At 59.8% G+C, this 20,953-nt stretch overlaps 1 protein-coding gene across 5 annotated transcripts in view; it reads right to left on the bottom strand.

Moving 5' to 3' along the window:
• Positions 1–20,953, bottom strand: part of HDAC5 (histone deacetylase 5) — a 70,036-nt gene that overhangs the window by 21,920 nt on the left and 27,163 nt on the right. The window contains exons 2-8 of one of the 5 annotated variants that reach the window (XM_074940528.1): positions 16,904–17,160; positions 14,438–14,582; positions 13,500–13,614; positions 12,042–12,172; positions 10,935–11,066; positions 6,267–6,379; positions 3,525–3,656 (exon numbers count right to left, since the gene is read on the bottom strand). In XM_074940528.1, coding sequence (XP_074796629.1) covers positions 3,525–3,656; positions 6,267–6,379; positions 10,935–11,066; positions 12,042–12,172; positions 13,500–13,614; positions 14,438–14,582; positions 16,904–17,160 — 1,025 coding nt within the window. Of the gene's footprint in view, positions 1–3,524; positions 3,660–6,266; positions 6,380–10,934; positions 11,067–12,041; positions 12,173–13,499; positions 13,615–14,437; positions 14,583–16,903; positions 17,161–20,953 lie in introns of those variants that run through there. The other 4 variants (XM_074940527.1, XM_074940524.1, XM_074940525.1 and 1 more) reach the window with 4 other exon arrangements.

The raw sequence follows: 20,953 nt of genomic DNA, 5'->3' as shown, positions 1-20,953 counted from the left end.
TGGACACCCGGCCTCACTTGGCTCAAGGAAACTGGAGTGACCAGCGGCCTCTTGGCTCCAGCCCCAGGAGCTGGCTTTGTCTCTGGGCAGGACGAATCCTCCTCCCGCCAAGCCCCTTCCCATCCAAACAGCTGCTCGGCCCCTCGGCTCTCAGGGACGAGGTCTCCACTTTGTGTAAACTGCTCACAGGAGCACAGGGCGCGGCTGGAGCACGCAGCGAACTCTGCCAACGCATCTTCAATATTTGCACTTGCCCCTCCACGCACCCTGCTCTGCCAACGCACCCGAACCCTGCCCTGCAGCCCCCCGCCCCGCAGCTCTGCTCTCTCCCGGGCGTCGCCCCGGCACGTGAGAATCGGAGCAGTGGGATAACACCCGCGAGAAACGAGACAGCGAATGCCCCACTCCTCCCAGCCGCGAGCCCAAACCGGGCTAAGCCCCCATTCTCCTGCATTCGCCCCACTGCAGCCTCCTCCCGCCCTGCAGGGAGAGATGGAAAAGAGGGGAGGAAATCACGGGCAAAAATGTGACAGCAACTGGGGGAAGCTGACCGAACCCCGCGGTCCCCACACGTGGGCAAGGACCCATTCTGCAGCCGTGGGCCCATCCTCAAGCCGGGCTGTTGTTTTTTCGGGGAACAGTTGATTTCTTCAGTATTATTCTTTGCTCGGATTTGCTAATTACAGTTTAAAACCAACAGAGCCACAAGCAGCTAAGGAAAGACAAAGGTGACGGACGCCCTGACTGATGTGCGGGACAGGGTGGAGACAGTAACGAAGAGAAGGAGGGGGCCGCATGGAAGGACAATCACTTCCAAACAAGGGGGCCGGAGAGTTTTACCTGCTTACCCCCCGTACTGAGCCCAACCATCTTAGGGCCCTAAATGCCACCGAGACTCCAAAGTGCCAGGTTTGCAAAGGCCTTTCCACACCGGTACCTGGTGGGTTCTTCAATAGCACCTGTGTGTGATGGGCGGGTGTTTGGTGAGGGCAGTGTGATGGGTGGGGCGTGATGGCTCTGTGTGTGTGTGTGTGTGTGTGTGAGAGAGATGGACCTGTGTGCGTGTGTGATGGACGTGTGTGTGTGATGGACGTGTGTGTGTGTGAGAGAGATGGACCTCTGTGTGTGTGTGATGGATGTGTGTGGGTGTGGGTATGTGATGGACCTGTGGGTGTGGGATGCACCTGTGGGTGTGGGTGGTCTGATGGACCTGTGTTTGTGTGAGAAAGAGATAGAGAGAAAGAGAGATGGACGTGTGTGTGTGCGTGATGGACGTGTGTGGGTGTGGGCGTGTGATGGACCTGTGGGTGTATGATACAGAGAAAGAGAGATGGAGCTGTGTGTGTGATGGACGTGTGGGTGTGTGATGGACCTGTGGGTGTGGGTGTATGATAGAGAGAAAGAGAGATGGACCTGTGTGTGTGCGTGATGGACGTGTGTGGGTGTGGGTGTGTGATGGACCTGTGGGGAGGTGGAGGGGTGGTCGATGGACCTCTGTGTGTGTGTGTGTGTGTGTGTGTGTGTGTGTGTGTGTGTGTGTGTGTGTGTGTGTGTGGCGGGGTGAGAACTCAGCCTCCCCGGCCCAGCCACATTTGACAGGAGCAGGGTCCGACCCGCTGAGCACCCCAGAGAGGGGAGCCAGGGGGACCAGGCCAAGGGGGACGGAGCAGGCTCCGGCCGGTACCAGCACCACAGAACTGAAGTCAGCCCCTCAGCCCAGGGCTTGCGCAGAATCAGCCGGGTCAGAACCGGGTCCCCAAAGCAGCCTGGCCTGTCTGGATAAAGTGCCTCCCTCCCTGGGGGGTGGAAGCAGCCTGACCCGCCGGTGGGACAGTGGGGTCCCAGCGAGACGCTGGGCTTTGCAGAGCGGCCAGACGCGGCCAGTCGCAAGGGGCTTCTCTGTCTGGAGCCCAGCTCACCCTGAGGGCACATCCCCAGGCCAGGTGAACAGCCCCACACCCCCCTCTGGCTGCATGGGGCCGAGTCACCCCTAGCAGGTTCACAGACCCAGACCCAGACCCATTTGTGGGTGATCAGAAAACTCCCCACCCTGACCGGGCTGGAAGTCCCCACACCTCAGCCACAGCCGCACAGGGCCCCCAATGCACGCTGGCCCCACGCGTCCCCAAACTACGGTCCCAGTTCCAGGCTGCACTGAGATCCCAGGGTTTGCAGCTCTGCTCTGGGACCTGGCCGTGCATGGGGGTCTGAGCGCATGGGCCGGCAGAGGGGAGGGTGGCAGATCAGAGGGGGGCCCCTGGCAACACTAGCGTAAGCTGCAAAGAGAATCTCCTAGGAGCTCCCCCCGCAGGCAGGGCATGCAAAGCCCTGGCGACACCTGCAGAGCCTTGGGGGGCCATGAGCCTTGGGGGGCCATGCTACAGCAACTCTCTCCCGTTACCCCCACAGTAACCACGGCTTAGCATTTATCTAGCGCTATTTAGGATGACGATTCTTTCAGGCGGGGAGAGCTGCCTAGTGGTGAGGGCTGGGGAACGAGGGGTCAGGACTCCTGGGTTCTGTTGCTGGCTCCATCGCTGACTCCCTGCACGACCTTGGGCACGTCGCTGTCCCCGTTCCGTGCCTCAGTTTCCCCATCCCTGAAATGGAGGGTAAGAGGACTGGCTTGTTTTTATAGAGCTCTTCACCGGCAAAGTGCTTTACGCGCTTTGACTGCTGCTCACTACGCTCCTGTGAAGAACTGTTCCCAGGGAAACTAAGGCACAGCGCGCTAAGTGATTTAACTAAGGCCATGCCAGGTTCCGGTGGCAGAGCCAGGCTCAGGACACAGGAGCTCCTGGCTCTCAGGGTTGCTCAGTTTCACCCTGGCACATAACAGAGCACGTCCCTCCGCCTGTCGTTTTCCTGTTACTAGGGGCTGAGGTACTAAGCTCATCTCACCCTCAATCTACAGCAATGCTACCCAGATTTATCAGAATGGGGGTGCTGTTGCCCCCCTCAAATAACTCGAGGGAAATGAGTGCTGCTCACCCTGTAAGGCAGGGATAGTCAATTCTTTTTTGTCAAGGTCCAAATTTCTTGGTCAAGGTCCAGACTCCAGAGAAAATCATTTTAAAAACACCCCCAACAATAATGATAAGAAGCAGCAAATTAAAAGATTTCAGGGTCCGTTCAAAAGGATCTGGCGGTCGGGATTTGACCCCCGGTCTGCCTATTAACTACCCCTGCTGTGAGGTAAAGCTCTGCCTTCATGCAGATTATCTCTAGTGTGTGGGAGCCAGGACTCCTGGGTTCTTGGCCGGGCTTTCCCACCGTCATCGACATCCGCACGACGTGGGTGCGAAACGGCCCCCAGCTCAGACTGGATCCACACTGCCCCCGCCCCGTGCCGGTGCACGGGACGATGCAGCCCTGGTGTGCCCCGACAGCGCACACCCCTGGCACGGGCATGGTCTGCCTCGCTCTCCCTAGTGCCAGGCGCTGCCCCGGAGCGCGACTTCCATTCCCCCTACTGCCTCCATCCTCGCCGGGGTGGGTTGCCGCACGTTTGCGCCCGTACTCACGTTGAGGTGCGAGTTGGTCACGGTGACCGTTGCCTGCAGTCCCAGGGAGATGTTGGGCAGTGACGGGGAGGTATAGAGGCTGAGCTGGCTAGCGGACCCGTCCATTGCCAGGGCTCTGTGCTGAGGGAGCAGCTGCTGCAGAAAGGAAGGACGGAGGGAGGGAGTGGGGAAGAAAGAGACAAGGGTAAAAAGCTACGTAAGCGAGAGAGGAGGACGTGGCAACAGCTCAGGTGCGGCTGGTCAGCCCCAGCCCGCCAGGAACAGGACTTGCTAGGGCAGCACTAGCCAGCAGGGGGTGCTCTCTTCTAACGCAGGTGTCAAACAAGCAGATTAGCCCGAAGCTCTGTCCTAGCAAGGGCCTTGGGGGAGGGTGGGGGGGAAGCAGCATGTGGATGGAGGGGGTGGTCCCTACGGTCACAGCTCTGCAGCTATTAGACGCCAAGAAGGACTCCCCGCATGACCTTGGGCACGTCACTGTCCCTGCTCTGTGCCTCAGTTTCCCCATCCCTAAAACGGAGGGTAATAGGACTGGCTTGGGGGCAGCCGAGGGGCAGACACGCTGCCCCCGTCAGTGACTATTGCTCTGGGCCCCTGCCCCCGAGGAACTTGCTGAGCCCCATTGCAGCCCCACAGCCTGGCACCTCTCGAGCTCCTGTCCTTGGATGGGCTGGGATCCGGCCCCCCCAACTCCCCCTGCTGAATTCAGATACGGTGGGTAAAACGTTCGCTCCAGCACCCCAGGGAGAACCGGCCCAGCCCTGGCACCCCAGGAGGGTGCATGCCCCGCCCCTAGCACCCCAGAAGAACCTCCCCCTAATTCCACCTCTACTCAGCTCTGGCACCCCAGGAAAGAGTGCCCCCCAGCATGCCCTCTTCCCTCCCCCAGTGAGCACCCTCCCTATCCAGCGCTGACACTATAGGGCCCAGACTTCGTTCCATGTCCAGTGAGTTTCATGGATTTGTTCAGCCCACGTAGCCGCCGAGGTGAGGTGTCCCCTCGGCGCTCCCAGCCTCGCCCTCTCTGCCCTTATCCACGCAGCAACCTGCATCAGGGAGCTAAGCCCCACTGCAGAAATCGGGGGGCAGCAGCTCAGGCTGACTGGGGATAAGAGATGTCTCTGCCGACCCGCCGGATGGCTCCCCTGGGCAGGCACACGGCCAGTCCTGCCATATCTCTCTCTGTGCCTTCGCTCTGTGCTTGCCTCTTACTCCCATTGTCCCTCCGGTTTATCCTGGGCCTGGCGGAGTTAACTGAGATCCTGGGTGCGCTTCCAGCTTCCCCACTACAGCAGGAGAGAGGGGGCGTCCCCGTCTCTTCCAGCAAAGCGCCTGGATCACGACCAGTTACGCCAAGCGACAGCCCAGAGACCACCATCAGAGCAGTGCCCTCCTGTGTTCGTTCGGCGGGGGGGGGTGGGGAGAGATGCAGAGACCTGAACAAACCTATGGCTCAAGTGGGTTGTATTTGGGTTCGGACCTGGATGCTTGCAGAGGATCTTCCAGGCTGTAGGACCAGGCCAGGGAACCCCCTGACGATGACCAGCAGGGCCTAGCTGATAGGCTGATGGTGGGAGCCTAGAACCCGCGTCCCGCCGAGATCCGGCACTGTGCATCACCGGGGACACAGCCAAAGGGCCCGTGGACACAAAAAACGCTAGCTGTGGCCAACACAGGGCTGCGGGTGTTCGCGAGGAACTTCATGTCCGCAAACCAGAGCCCGCCCAACCCCGCCCCATGTCCTGTGAGTGGAACGGCCCCGGCCCCGGCCCAGCACACACATGGGGAGCCCAGCTCAGCCGCCCCAGGATGGTCCCTTTAACGATTTAAAGGGGACATTGTCCCGGTCACACCCCACAATCGGGGCCTTCAATCTCTCTGCACCAGCCGCTCCGGTACGTCTGCTCATCCTGAAACTACATACGGCGATTGCATTGGGGACCTTCCCCTCCGAAAACACCTAGGAGCAGGAAGGGTAACTGACCAGCTTCCAGCTGAAGGAACCGGAACGAGTAAACAAAGGGCAGCAACCACGGGGAATGAGATTTAAACGACCGCCTGACTCTACCGAGCTCATGTCACTCGGATCCCGAGGAAGGTATCTGGGGGGGGTTAGTTTGGTCACTGGCTGTTTTGTTTTATTTTTTAGGCAACACATGTTTGGTTTTTTTTTTTTTTTTTTTTTTCAACGGCAGCATCCCAACTGCAGAGGAAGAAAAAGGCCTTGTCACTCTCCCAGCCCCAGCTAAAAATACCCTCAAAATCCCAAATCACCCAAAGGCTCTTTTCCCCCAACCCTGCGAGAGAATCGGCGCCGTTTCCACTAGAAAGTCCATCGTCCCACTAGCATCCACCCAGACACGCCTCGCACACGCGGGCGGGTCGCTCGTGTCACGCGCCAGCGATGTGAAGCCCCCAGCGATCCCCACCACAGGATGACACAATATTAACCCTTTCCTCCTGGAACGCTACGGCCCTCCTGTAACCAAGGAACACGTTCAGAGACAAGACAGAAGAGAGGGAAACGTCCTTGACATTACAACAGCCACAAGATTTGCCCGGAGATCGGGGATAACAAGGAAAGTGCCGAGCACGTATCAGTGCAGCGTCGATGGAGACGGGGCAGGTCCACTGAGGAGATGAGTTTTCAGCTCTTTGGTCAGGGCTCGTGCTGAAGAAAGCAAGCGAGGACTGGAGTGGGGGAGGCCCAGCGCCCCCCGGGGGGGCTCCCTCTGCAAACCTTACCTCGGTGTGGATGTTGGGGGCAGAGCCAGCGAAGCCATTCTCAGCGATGGTGCTGTTGGAGCTGTTTGGGGAGCTGGGACCGGACCCTGGGGCACTGTTACACACAGAGGAGACTGCAAGAGAAAGGGAGAGTTGCATATACGCCATCAGCTGCCGGCACAGACGCCCGTTCCCCACAATGCTCCCGAATGCCAGGCCAATCCAGATGTCGTTCCTGTGTGCCGGGAGCTAAACCCTGCAATCTTCGTTGCTCTTCCCAAGTGGGCTCACCCTGTCCTGGGCATCCAGCATGGACCTGGACCGGCCCTGAGGGCCAGACTAGCAAAGGCATCGATCTGCACCAGCCAATTTGGCATGGATATCTGCACAACTGACCCGCCATGGGTCTGGGAGGAAAGGACGCTGCCTTTGGGCAAGATTTCCCCAGCGTCAGTGCACTCCTTCCACACTGGGAAAGGGGTGCAAGAGTGTTGTCTAGTGGTTAGACAGGAGACTCAGCAGGAGTTCTAGTCCCAGCTCGGGGAGCGTTCAAGTCACTGCCTGGCTCCATGCCTCAGTTTCCCCGACTGTTGCTTCTCCTCGCAGAGGTAGGGCTGCAGGGGTTACATTCTGTAGTGTTTGCCAAGCACTTTGCAAGCCCTGAGTGGAAGGAGCTAGGGAAGGATGAAATGTAATTATCATCAGCTGACCCCAAATCTTGGACCCAAAGGATGGGCACAGAGCCGGGCTCAGGGCTTGCAAAATCTCTGACACAGGACCCTTTACAGCGAAGGGTATTATCGCTCTGCACGGCTCCCTGCGTGGTCCGGAATCGGGGGGGCTGGCCACACATGCAGTTTGATCATGAGCTTTATGGTCCCGCTGCCACCTCTCGCACGGCTGGAGCGAGATCACCTTCCCTACCCAGCCATGGCCTGTATCCCCCGGGGCTGTGCCCTCCTGGGCGCCGGTGCAAGCAAGGGTAAGCCGATAGCGGTCGGAGTCAGTAGCGGCTGGAGCAAATGACTGCGCCGCGGAGACTGCTGGATTTTAACCCAAATCCAGATGCAATGCACCGAAAAGAAAAAAATCCCATCTTCCCACACAGCAGGGTGGGCATGGACCCCCCACCCCCCTGAGCCTCCCCGTTCCCTGGCTGCAGCTGCCCCAGGCCATTGGGCACTCCAGGTTAGAAATCCAGGTCAGCACAAACCCCCAATCCAGACAGGTACGAAAACAACCGCTGGCTTCATGCCCCCCTCCCCAGCCTGCTCTGCACCCCCCCGCACCCCCAGCCATTGTCACTCGGTGAGGGAAAGCGGATCTCCAAGCACCACCTACATGCCAGGGGGCAGATCCTCAACTGGTGTCAACTGGCGTCCCTCCATTGACTTCCCCGGGATGCTGATTTACATCAGCTGGGATCTGGCCCCTGGCCATCAACGGACTTGCCCCAGCTGCGGATCGGGCCCACTGACGCTCCGCGGAGGGACTCCACCCTGCATCTCAGGAAGACAAGTACCTGCCCCTGCCCTTGACATCTGCCACCACTAGCAGCCCCAGGGCGACTCCAGAACGCCTCGGACGTTATATAACAGCGGCTCAGAGGCAGCTGCTGCATCTGCCCCCACCCCACTCCCCTGCAAAATATTTCCTTAAAGAGCAACAGATGCTCCTAGATTATCCACCCCTCCTCCCCACACACTCACACACACACACAATGGCCCTGCACAGATTACAAGGCCTCTGGATTAATTTTTTAATTCGATATTAACGCTTGGTTGCATAACAGCGAGCAGGCCGCAGCCCCACCAGAGGAGCTGGGGCGACTGGCTCATTCCTCGCGGAGCCGGTATCCCGTCGCCGGGGGCAGGCCGGCCTGGGTTTCGGAGGAGACGGACGGGCCCAATTGCCAGCGGGTGTCAATTGGTGCATGCCTGCCGTCCCTGCTTGTCTGCCTGAGTCTGTGCAGGCTCCAGGGGGCTGGGCACAATATTAAATCCAACCAGGAAATCAAACGCAAGAGGGAAGCAGCAGCCGAGCCCACAAACCCCAGCCCTTCTGCAGAGACCATCACTAAAAATCCCCATCACAGAATCCACGCCCCTCCCCAGCCCAGGGGAATGGGCTTTGCAGCATGCCCTGACGGTCCCCAGATTTAGGCTATTTCCAACCAGGGATGGGGGCCTGAATTTCAACATCCAGGGGATGCCCTGTCAGCAGCTCCCTCTCTCATAAACCTCGGGCGGGTCAGCTCGCCCAGCAGGGCTGGTGGCAGGCGGCCTTGGACAGACAAATTCCACGCCACACGGGGACAGATTTTCAAAAGAGCTCTTGGCCAAATTTCAACAAGGTGTCCAGTGGCACCTTAAAGACGTACAGATTTATTTGGGCATAAGCTTTCGTGGGTGAAAAACCCACTTCTTCAGATGCATGGAGTGAAAATTACAGATGCAGGCATGCAGCCACTTGCAGGGCCAGAGCTCAGTTCTCATTCAGGTGCTGAAATCAGAGCCAGGTTTTCACAATGGGCCCAGCAGTTTCCACTGTCACTCATCCAGCATCTGATGTGCTTTGGAAAATCCTAGCTGTTTGGGTTCCTAGGTCAAAGCCAGCATCAGGACACAAAGGCAGCCAGTCAGGGCCCCAGAGCCTTTCTACCATCAAGACTCTCCACTTAATAAGCGGGGTTTCCATCTTCGCTCTCCAAATGGAAATTCACTGCCGTGCTCTGGTCTGCAGGAGAAACAGGCAGGCGGGGGCTGGATCGGTCACCAGCTCTGGCCCAGACATTTACCCTGGAAGTTGCAAACCCGAGTAGCCAACAACGGACGCACATGCATAGTCAAAGGGACTGATGCAGACTATAATCCATCCTCAGATCTACCAGCATCCCCCAGGCCTTGGATACACAGTAAAGTTTCTTTGCTATAACCTAAGTCCTGGTCTACTCTTAAAATGTAGATCGACCAAACACCGTCGCTCAGGGAGGTGAAAAAAATTCACACCCCTGAATGGCGTAGTTAAGCCAACCTAGGTACTGTGGCTCGGGGAGGTGGATTTCACCTCCATCGCTGAAAACCCCCTTCCGTCGATGTCGGGAGTGTCCGCACTACAGCACAGCGTCGCTGCAACCTACGGCGGATAGCGGTAGTTGTCCCTGAGGACAATCTTATTCCAGCATAAGAGGATCACGTATGTCACTGCGGAAGGAGACTAAACCACGCTGAGAAAAACCACTCAGGGCTGAGAAGGTCCGAACAGGGATTATACCTGTACAATGATATTGGTATAACTGGGGAAACGTACCCATGTAGACAAGGCTTCAGTCTCCTCCAGGCCTGCTCTGCTCTAGGAAGTTTCACTCGCGTGCCCAACCAACAGAGCCTTGCCAGCACCAGCCCTAGTGTGGACACGGGCAAAAACTTCCTTCCAAAGAGTTCCACGACTGTTTTAAGCGACTCTGGCAGAACTCTGGCTGTGTCTCCGCGAGGGAAGTTTGCTCTACAGGTCTCCCCCTTAAGGCAGCATCAGCCAGCTTGCCAACATCCATGCCCCAGAGGCTAATGGGACACTCCCAGTGCAGAGCCCATTGTGCACACAACACTCACCACCCGCACACGCCAGCCAGATATTTCTCTCTTTAGCCTCTCCGGGGCTCCAGGCACAGACCAGCAATTCTAACGGACCCTCCCCGCACTTCCCGAAGCTCAACGAGGCAAAATGACAATGGAGAGTCTCCCCCTTTCCCAAGCAAAAGGAGCATGCACACAACTGCACCTTAGCTGCTGTCTGCACGCACCATCACGTGATTTGCGCTTGCATTCCCGATGACCGCGGGTTCAAATCAGGTGCGTGGTTGCGTACACCGTTGGAGATCTCGCTGGACGCAGGTCAGCGTGATGATATCCAGAGACCCAAAGCAGGCCTTGATTCCCCCGCTAGGAGCAGTGCTCCACCCGGCTGATGTTTGTGGGTGAAGCAATGAAAAGACACAGTCTATGTACTTCTCTCTGCTTAGGATCTACCATGCCCTTCACTGTCCTGTCCGAGCCCCGCACAGAAATTCAAAGTCACCATGCGGGTCTAATCAAAGACGATTGCTCCCTGCCCAACCATTCCTTTCTGAACATCACATTCTCACCCCTTTTGGGTTCAGCTTTTCTGCAAAATAACAATGGACTGGAGCTGCGGCTGCGAGCACGCCCAATCCCCAAAGGCTTGTTCATCATGGTGGCTGTTTGTCATGTGTCCGAGGAACAGTTCTGCTGGAGAACATGCTGCCCAGCAATTAATGATACTAGTATCTAGTGCTTCTACACTGTAGCAGGTTTCAGGCATCGACCCCCAAGTGTTTTACAAAGGGAGGAAGCAGCAGCATCCCTCCCCCCACCCCACATGGGGAAACTGAGGTATGGACAGGGAAAGTGACTCACCACTAGGGTAAATCAGTGGCACAGCTGAGGTTAGAACCCAGGAGTCTGGGTTCCCAGCCAGGTGCTTTATCCACTGCACAACGCTGTCCCCCCTCCCCTCTCTAGACCACACCAGACACAACTTCCGTTTAATCAGAATCAAAGCACCGTGTTGAACGATCAAGAGGCTCCCGTGCGCCGACGGGCAGCCCCCGCGAGTCTGTCCCGCAGGCAGCCCGCCAGCCGGGCCCTTGGGCGTGCAGGCGTCGCTCACCCGTGATCTCGATGGCTCTCTTTTTGAACGTGCTGATGACGGTCCCGTCTTTCCTCCGCAGCAGGGGGCTGCTCCTGCGCTCGGCCACCTTCTGTTTTAACCGCGAGCGCACTTTTAAGTTGGGTTCCGAGGCTGGACGGGGAAAGGAAAAGCACCATGAACGGTCCCACCCTGACTCGCTGCCCCAGGCCCGTCTCCCAGCCCCTCGCTGGCAGCTCCTGGCCAGTGCCCGACGCCAGTGGCTCCAGCAGCCTCCTGCCGGCTCTCAGCTAGAGGGGCTGTGGCTGAGTGAATGACATCAGCTCGCTCTCCCCCCGATCCTACATTCCTGCCAGAGCCCGGAACAACCTTCCTCCCCCTCTGCCCGTCGCGCTGACCCTTTCCCCAGGGGGCCCTGGGGTGTCCGTTGCACCCCTCAATCCTCAGGGGCCCGTTCCCCCCACAACAGCAGGCCATCCCCTTCTAGACACCAGCTGTTTGGACTGGATCGGGGCACTCAAGCGGCTTTGCCTCCGGGCGGGCGGGTCAAATCCAGCCTGGGGCGGTAGTGAGCACCAATCGCTGCCCTCTGATGGCTGTTTGGTCTCTGGGGCGGGGGGTCTGGTCCGTAAAACACTTAACGTTCTACCCCAGGGGCTTTGCAAAGAGCTCTGGGCCAGGTTTGCCAGGGCTCCACTCCCCGAATCGGGGCCAGATTTCCAGACATGCTAAGCTCACAAGGTGCTGGACTCTGATGAAAATTTGGCCTCTGATTCTGGTGTCTAAATGAGAACTGGGCTCTTGTGAATATTAGGTCCTATATTAATAATTACAGCCCTCCCCATGCTAGGGTGAAGCTGTGCTAGCTACAACCACAGATCCTCCCCACCTCCCTCCAGACACATTTTTGTGACACCTGCCCAGCGGGAACTAGACTGAGACCTGCCCAGCTCATCTCACTCAGGCTCCCAAACAGCCAGCAGGTGGCAAACCTTTGCCGCCGGCTACTGTCCTGGGTTGGATTCGAACCAGTGGCCCAGAGGCAAAGCCGTTCCTGTTCCCCTGATCCAGCCAGCCAGCCCCACCGCGGCGGATTGTAAGTTTCCCTTCCCCTCCAGCGGCACTGACCGGTTTTCCGGAGCGGAAAGTCATCTCTGCTGTCGTATGTGCCGAGTAGGGGTAGTTTGTAGGAGGGTGGTGTTCCCGGGCTGCCTGTCTGGGGAGGGGAACTCTGGTCCAACGAGGTATGATGGGCTCCCCTGCGGAGACAGGCCAAGGAGCAAAGCTGTTAGAGAGGCCCACCCTGTTGGCTGGTACCTGTGCACCCAACTGGCCGTAGAGAGACAGGCTGCCCCGTGCCCTAGCCTGAGTGCAGACTCACTCTGATCCAGCCCCCCGTCAGTCCTACCCATGCAGGGAGACGGGTCTATTTGAGCCTACCCACGACCCCTCTCTCCCCGCCTAGCCGGGGATGCCCTCCAGGTGACACACAGTGTAACTCAGGCCCCATCAACCCAAGCGGGGGACTTAAGTGACAACCCGATCCCCTCCCCGGGGCGGATAAAAAGCAGCTGTCTGGATGGGACTGAGGCCTGCCTCCGCTGGGTTCTACATCCGCGGGCCAAGCAGCGGGGCACCAGCGTCTAGACAGAAAGCACTCGCTCCAGCCAAGGCTGCGACGTGGGACAGGTCCTGGCTCCGCTCCAAGACCCAACCACGTTCTAACCAGGGCAGAGGGACCATTGGGCTGTGACGGGATCCCCCCCGTCCAGGGCTGCACGCACAGCTCCTGGCAGAGCTCTGGAGAGGATCAGGAGAAGTGTGTGTGTGGGGGGGGGGTTAACAATTTCGGTGGGATCCCCGAGGTCCCTGAGCAATCCCCGGCCAGGGTGCGTGGACCCTGGTGAAAACACAAAATGTTACTGGTAAGGCAGGAGGAAGTGCGGGGGAGGGGGACGGCCCGTCAGGGATCTGTTTTTAGCCGGCTAAGTGGATTTATCCCCTAAGCATCCCTGGGCTCAGGAAGTGGAGTAGGTCGCTGGGATGCAATTAGCCACCACGTGTGCCAGTCCATTTTTAAAGCCAGAGGCGAAGAGAGACGTCACAGCCACCTCCCAGCCTCGGCGCCGGGCCGCGGTCCCTCCTTGGGACCCAGAACAGGGCCATTTTGGTTTGACTGGATTCGGGTTAACCGCACACGTCCCTGAGTGATGCCCTGGCCTCCTGGGGAAGGCTGGCGCATCCATACGCCACCCAGAGACTTCCCATTGGGATGTTACGCTGTACACACCCCACTACCCACCCCAGGGCTCCGACAAAGATACCCTGCCGGAAACAAGGGGGGGCCGCGTGGCTTAGCAGACAGAGGGACTGCGAACCCGGGCTTGCGTGGCCCACCAGACCACAGCACAGGAGAGAACCCAGGAGTCCTGACGCCCAGCTCTAAGCACTGCACCACACTCCCTCCCAAGGCAGAGCACGGAACCCAGGAGTCCGGGATCTCAGTCTTCTAAGAGTGGCCCCAGCCAGTTCATCCAGCGCTCCGCTCCTCCTCTCTGGCTCTGCCACGCCCGCCGGCCAACCTACCAGCATTTGGAGTGCTGTGGGAGGGAATGGTTGAAGCTGCCTGCCGTCACCTCTTTTGACTTGCTGAGTAGGAACTCCTGGAGCTTTAGCTTCACTTCTGTGCTGGCGATTGCACCTGCAGACAGACGGGACATGGTCCACGGGAAAGGCACAGGCTGACCAAGCGCCCCAGAGCATGGCTGGGGAGAAGGATTCCCCGAGCCCCACGGGCATTTAGTGCAGGCTAATGCTTCCTGGGCTGGGTGACCTCTGGACTTGGGCGCTGAGCGGGGAGGCACCAATGCCACCAACAGATCCCCACCAAGGCTGGCAGACAAGGGGCTTGGGTCTTTTATTTAGACCCGGGTCAGGACCGAGCGCTCAGCCCAGACCTGACATGAGTCTCAGGGGCGTGGGCCTCACCTGGGGCCCCTCCCGCACTTCTGTTCCAGGTCACGTGCAAACTGGGCCCCTGCCGTGGGCCACGTGCCCCCCTGCAGTGGGCCACGTGCCCCCCTGCAAAGCTCTATACTGTGTCCCCAGGGCCGAGGGAGACAACTTCCCCCAGCATGCAATGCTGTCTCTCGAGCCACACTCCCAGCAAGCAAAGCTCCGCCGGGATCCAGACGGAGCATGGCTGGGATCTGCGCTCTCCCCGGGCCGCCCCTGCCTACCAAAGAGGAGGGCAAGCTGCCATCTGCTCCCTGTCGGAATAACAGGCCACTCCCCTTGGAGCTCCCGGCCAGCTGCCCACAGGGCACCCTCAGCGGGGCAAGCCTGGGCCTCCCTGGCATAGGCATCACCGGTCAAAGTTAAACCTGGAGCCCAGCCAGATCAAAAATACAGGCCGGGAGGCTTTCGATCCCCACGGCCCCCGGGCCAGCCTTTGCCCCAGCTGGGCCCAGGCTCCGCAGGGCAGGGGCCGAGCGCCTACCCCCGCCCCCCCGGCCCGCTCTCACTTTCTTTGCTCTTCTCCTTGTTCCGGAGGATGAGGAGCTGCTGCTCCAGCCGCTGCTTCTCCAGCTCCTCCTGCCGCAGCTGCTCCCGCTTTCGCTGCTGCTCCAGCTCCTGCTGCCTCTTCGCTACCAGCATCTCCTGCTGCTGCTGCCGGGCAGAGGGGGACCGGGTTAGCGGGCCGGGGAGCGGGCGGGCAGAGGGGACGGAAGCCGGCAGTGGGGGGATGAGACCAGGTAAGAGCGGGGGGCGGGTAGCTGGGGGGAGACTAGGTGGGGGCAGACCAAGTTAGAGCCGGAGAGGGGACACCAGGTGTGAATGGGGGGGGGGACAGGTGAGAGGGGGAGGGAGGGTGAACCCAGGTGGCAGAGGAGACCCTCGTTCGGGGGACCCAGGTTAGCGCGGAGGGGCCCCACCCTCTTGCCGTCAGAAAGCACACACCCCCTGCCTGCGGGGCCCGGTCACAGGGCAGGGAGGGGAGACCGGGGGGGTTCCCAGAAGGCCCGGCTGTGGCTGGTGCAATGGGGCTTGTTTCAGCTCAGAGGCCGGGGGGGGAGTGGGGGGAGCACTTGAGGTGGGCAAGGAGGCATCCAGCCACGAGCAAGGATTAAACCCAGGACCCGGCCGGCTCTCCCACGGGCTCCTTGAGGAGAGGGAGCTGCTCAGAGCAGCCCTGCTAGGAGCTGGCAAAGCGCCCCCCACCAGGGCAGCGTGCATGGAAGCCCCCCCATCCTACAAGAGCCAGGCCTGCACCGCCAGCACGGGGCGGGGGGGTCAAAGGTGCAATGAGATGGAATAGGGACGGCTGGGACATCGAGCCCTAGGCAATGCAGGGAGCCAGCAAGGGATGCTGGGAAAATTTGCACAGTCTGTCCCACCTGCATCCCTTGCCTTCCTTGGCTATAACAGGCCGGTGGGCGGGGGGGCTTTGGGTTCTCAGCCTCCGGTCTGAAACCCGGACACGCCTCTCCTACCCACCAGTGCAGCTGTGTTGGCTTCAGGGGTGAACGAGCAGAGAATCAGGCCCCCTGCATCTACAGTCCACGGGCCGGCCCCAGCCGCTCAGCCCGCTGCGGTACGTTCCACCCCATGCAGCGTGCGGGCTGTCTGGACGAGACCTCGGTAAAGCAAGCTCCTGTGGGCTCTGCCGGGGAGCAGCCGGGGGTTGCCCTTGTCTCAAATTCTCTTGCCCCTTCCCCTGGCATTGCCACGCTATGTGCTGGTGGGGTACCACCCCAGAGGTGGCTGCATGTCAAGGGAGCGATCCGGGATCCTTCAGGATGAAAGGAGCTATAGAAGCTTGCAGTGCTCCTTAGGGGAGAGCTCCCTCCTTTACGCAGGGTGGGAGGGGAAAGAAAGGACAACTGTGTATTACTGTCGTTTTTGCGCTCTGTTCGTACAGCGCCCAGCACGGTGGGAACTTGGGCCATGACTAGGCCTCCTAGGTGCCACGGTGATATGAGTAACACTAATAATTTGTGGCTGATTTATTTAGCGCCTCTGGAAGCCTCCAAAGGTCTCCCACAGGATTGCAACCTCTGCCCACCACTGCAATGCAGCCACTTCTGGGGTGGAACGGGGCAGCCACTCTGTGCTAGCAGTTCAACAGCAGGTTCGGATGGGAAATGAGGAGGAACGCTGCCCGCAGCTAAAGCAAGAGAGGAATCTTGGGCTGGTGAAGTGTAGTCAACCCCCCTTCCCCCCCAGTCAGAATGCGGCAGGACGCCAGGGTCCTCATGAAAAGGGCCACGGGATTTCAGTGATCAGAGAGCTTTGGCTCTGAGGCTCAGCTGAAACCAGAGCCCCCTTGTGCCATGGTAGCAACAACCTGGCGAAGCCCAGGCTTTCAAACCTCACCCAGAAGCCACTCCCCTCCACCCCGAATGATGAGATTTAAAAAAATAATAATATGGGGTGGGGGTTGTCTTTTTTAATTCCTTTTCTGCTTTTGGAGCCTTTCAGGGTCGCGTTTCTCTCCGCAACCCGGGGGGGTGGGGCTCGAACCGTTCGTATTTTTAAACGAAAGCCGCGATTCCCAGGCCTCACCTGACTCCAGGAGCTGGGGCTTTCAGAAGAGCGCCCGATACCGTGAGACACCAACTCAGGATAGGTTGGCAAGAGCTGGCCCCCCCCGCCCCGCCTCCCACTAGGCCAGCCCCTCCCCTCTCGAGTCACTAACTCCTCCCAGAAGGCTTTGTGCCGCTTTAGAGCGGTGGACCCCCCCCCCCCCCGAGGCGAGGGGGCTGGGCGCCACGGCAGCCATTTCTACCCACTCCTGCAGCCTCTTGCCGGGCCGGTCTCCCCTCCGGGCGCCAGCCAGGCTCAAGCCTGCTCAGCTGCTGAGTGCGGACAGGGTCTGGGCCTGCGGGGCGGTGCCGACAGGGCGAGCCCCGCGGGCCGGCGGAGCTGGGCAGGGCTCGGAGGGGCCCTCCGGGGAGCGGGGCGGGGGCAGCCCCCGCCGGGCGCCTCACCTTGAGGTGCTTCTGCAGCTGGACCTCGTGCTGCCGCGTCAGGTGCTCGTGCTGCTTCTGGAACTCGGCGAAGAGCAGCTGCTTCTGCAACTGCTGCTGCTGCTTCAGGGCCAGCAGCTCCTGCTGCAGCTGCTGCTCCCGCAGGGCGGGGTCCACGCTGGGCGCAACGCCCCGGGCCTCCGGCCGCAGGGCCGCCGGGCCGCCGGCGCCGCCGGAGTTCGGCATGGCCACGGGCAGCGCCGGCTTCACGTCGACCGCTGGGGAGCAGACAGAGACAGGCCTTGGGAACCGGCCCCCCCTCCCCCCCGCCGGGGACCAGCCGGCGGGGAGGGCGAGAGGACGCCCCCTCTCAGCGAAAAGCAATGGAGAGTTCCCCTTTCTGCTCGCCTGCTTGCCCGCTCGGCCTGGGGGCAGGGAGCAGCCGGGGGGCCCCGGTGGGCCCGACATCCCAGGAGCAGCCGGGGTGCCATAGTGGGCCCGGCGCCCCAGGAACAGCTGGGGGGTCCCGAGGGGCCCGGCACGCCAGGAGCAGCCGGGGTGCCCCGGTGGGCCCCAGTGCGCCAGGAGCAGCCGGGGGACCCGGGGGGCCCAGCATCCCAGGAGCAGCCGGGGTGCCCCGGTGGGCCCGGCGTCCCAGGGTGCTTTAGAGAATGGGGCCAAGTCAAATCAATCCAGGTCATGGAAACTCCTGCATTTCCCATTCCCACCCGCCCTCTGTCTGCCCATGGCCGGACACTGCCCCCTTTAATGGAGTCCCAGAGCCTCTGTCCATTCAGCCCATCTAGGAGTGTCACACGCTGGCTAACCTGGGGGCTGGGTTGGATCAGGGTTAAACAAACCGTCGATCAGGCTGGCTGTGTCCGGCGTTGTGTCCATCAGCCCCTGCGGACCCCTCGCTCCTGGCAGAGATCCGGCAAGGGGGCATTCGCTGCTGGCAGCAGTTGCTGCATACCCACCACAATGCAGTGACCTCTCACTCCCTGGACACAACGCAGGGCATTGGAGGGGGCACCGTTTCCCCTCTTGGCCAGCCCTTCACTCCCCCCTGCACTGGCCAACGTGCGCTGTGGGATCTGATGCCCACTGGGGAGACACTTGCTAGCGGGAAGTGGCCAGCGCTCCAGGCCGGATCCTCACAGAGTCACTTCTACAGGCTCCCGGATTGGCTGCGCAGAGCTGATTCCTGGAGGCAAAAGCCACCGTCCCCCACTGCCAAGGCAGAGATCCGAGTCTGGGATGCAGGTCCCAGCGCGGGGGGCCTAGCCAGAGCCCAGGGTAGGAGAGGAAGGATATTCCCCATCCCCACCTGCAGCCTTGAGGCTCAGCAGGAATGGGATGCCAGTCCCCATCCCCCTGCAACCCTTGGGGTTCAGCAGATCCAGAGTCCAGCTCCTCCAGCCTCGTTGCTCAGCAGGACACTCCCGTCATCGCCCACGGCACCGTAACCCACCGTGCAGCCCCTTGCGCGCCGTCGGCTCCACTGACAGGGCTGCGCCGGGCACCAGGGCTTTGGCAAGCTGTGAATGAGTCGAGAGCTGCGCGTGACTCAGTCGCTCGCTCCTCTAACTGTCTCCCCGTCTGTCGTAAAACCATGTGCGCTGTCATTAACCCGCAAAGGCACAGATCCGGCACAGGCCCGCGCCGCAGACACCCTGCCGTGTGTGTGTGTGCGCGCGCACGCACACTATCGCGGGGCACATGGCAGCACCAGCTACTCCCACCTTTCCTGGAGCGAGGCGTTTCTCCAGGAAATTATCCCCTTTCTGCAGGTTTATTGTAATGACGTGGGGGGGGGGACCAACACACAGGGCTAAATATAGACAATGCCCCACAGCAGCTGTTGTGAGCAGGGTGGGGAGGTGGAAGCAGGAGGTGGAGGACAGCTCTGAAGAGAGCTGGCACATGAGCGCGGCTGCGAAAGACAGGAGGAGGAAGAGGCTACAAAAGGAAAGAGGAGAGAGAAGATCGCTGGCCGCCGTCCCTTCCCCGTGAGGATCTCAAAGCATTTTCTGAATATTAATGAGTTAAGTCTCACACCCCCTCCACTGCCCCCCACTATGAGGTACTGTATTATTTCTGAGCATAGTGATAGCACCTACGGCGCCCTAGTCACGAACCACAAAGCCAATGTGCTAGGTGCTGTACATTTTTATTGCTACTAGGTAAATTACGGTAGTGCCTAGCCACCCCAGGCATGGACCAGGCACCCATGGGGTTAAGAGCTGTACAAACACAGAATAAAAAGAAGGCACCTACCCCAAAGAGCTCACAGCCGAAGGTAGATCAGTATCATTAACCCAATTCCACAGGTGCGGGGAAACTGAGGCACGTTGCTCAAGGTCAGTGGCAGAGCTGGGGAGAGAACCCCCAGTTCTCTGGCATCCCTGTCCAACCACAGCAGCAGCCCCCTCCTGGAGGAAGGCAGACAGCCCTGGCAAGTGAACTGCACGTCCAGGGGCGACGCTCTGCCTGGTGCCAGCGTTCCCCACGCGCCACGCAAACCAGCATCCCCTCACTGCGACGGCCGGAGAAATAACGAAGCAGAGACGGTGGAATGAGCGAGTCACATTTTCGCTTTCCAGCCGGAATAATCCCCCCCCACCCCCCCGCCCGGGAACACAGTCACGGGCGTGCAACCCCCCGGCACAACAGTGCCCCGAGCCCGACTTGGGCGCTACCGTCCCGTCAATATTTCCTGCTACGAATGGTACTAATGTAACAGCCCGCAGGTGGAGAGGAAGCGAGGGATTTCAAATCCCCTCTTCCAGCTCTGCCCGGCTGTGGCAGGGGGCTACAAAAACACATGGCAACTGCTAGGCAGAGTGGGAGCTGAGGCCACTGCCCCTCGGCCCAGCCAGTATGGTCTGGTCGTTTCAGTCATCTCCCCAGTCTGAATCCACCGGTTGGCCTGGGTCTTATCCTCGGATCTTATCCCTTTGGGGCAGGGACTGTCATTGTATTCTGTGTCTGGTCGGTGCCTAGCATAACGGAAGCTCCCAGGTGCTACTCCAGCACAGCTAATAATCAAGGGCAGGCAGAGGAAAGATGCGAGAGGAAAGCAGACCGGTGCCTGGGCACTGCAAGGATGGGCGCTTTAGAAATGCCCGAGAGCGGTGCCGGCCAACCCCAGGAGAATCAACCACCGAGACAAGAATGCCCATCAGGGGACGCAACTAGACAGCTCGGTTTGGTAGCGAAAGCCCGGTCAAGGCTCAGCCAGCTCCCCACACACAACCCCTGCACTTCCCCACGGTGATTAACAGCTCCAGTCTGCTGAATTACACAACACCCCCGCCAACTCCCAGACACACACAACACCCGAACCTTTGTGTTCCTTCGCCATGGCAACGCTGCTGACGCGGCGGTGACGTGGTACAAACCCGTGCGTAGGGCGAGCGACAAACACAGACGACCCTGCTCAGTTCAATAATTTGACATCAAATCAAGAGTGTTTATCCTCTTGTCCCAGCGCCTCTGCGGAGGTGGGCCCTGCCTCGGGGCTTTTGATCTAACACTCCCAGCAAATGAGGGAGATTAAATCTGTATAAACCTGGCGGGTGGGGGGCGGAGGGGGTGGAGAATTGCGTTAGGGTCTGTTTATACATATCATTTGGGTGTGAAGCAGTGGGACTGTCTTGATGGCAGGGGCCTGATTATCTACCACCTTGCACCATCATTTATGCTTGTGTCCAGGGGCTGCAAACACGCTGTCGGGATCAGTTTCACGGCACAATCTGCCATGCGAGGGAGAATCAGGCCCCAAATATGTCATGTAGCAATTCAACTGCTCCCTATGGCACCTGCATGGCCCCCACTACCACAGCGTCTAAGCCCCTTACAATCTTTACTGCGTTTATGCTCAGAGATAGGAATATTATCCCCCATGTTACACATAGGGAACTGAGGCCCCAATCCTCAAAGGTACTTAGGTGCCTAACTCTCCTTGTCTGCATAGCACCTAGCACCAGGGGGTTCTGGGTCCGTGCCTGGGACGCCAAGGAGCTACCGCAAGACAGATCATAAGCAACAACATCCAGGTGCGTCCAGACA

The sequence above is a fragment of the Natator depressus genome, chromosome 27 (assembly GCF_965152275.1).
Source record: "Natator depressus isolate rNatDep1 chromosome 27, rNatDep2.hap1, whole genome shotgun sequence".
Lineage (NCBI taxonomy): Eukaryota > Metazoa > Chordata > Testudines > Cheloniidae > Natator > Natator depressus.
The sequence above is the reverse complement of the archived record's forward strand: the minus strand, read 5'-3'. Positions and strand labels throughout refer to the sequence as shown.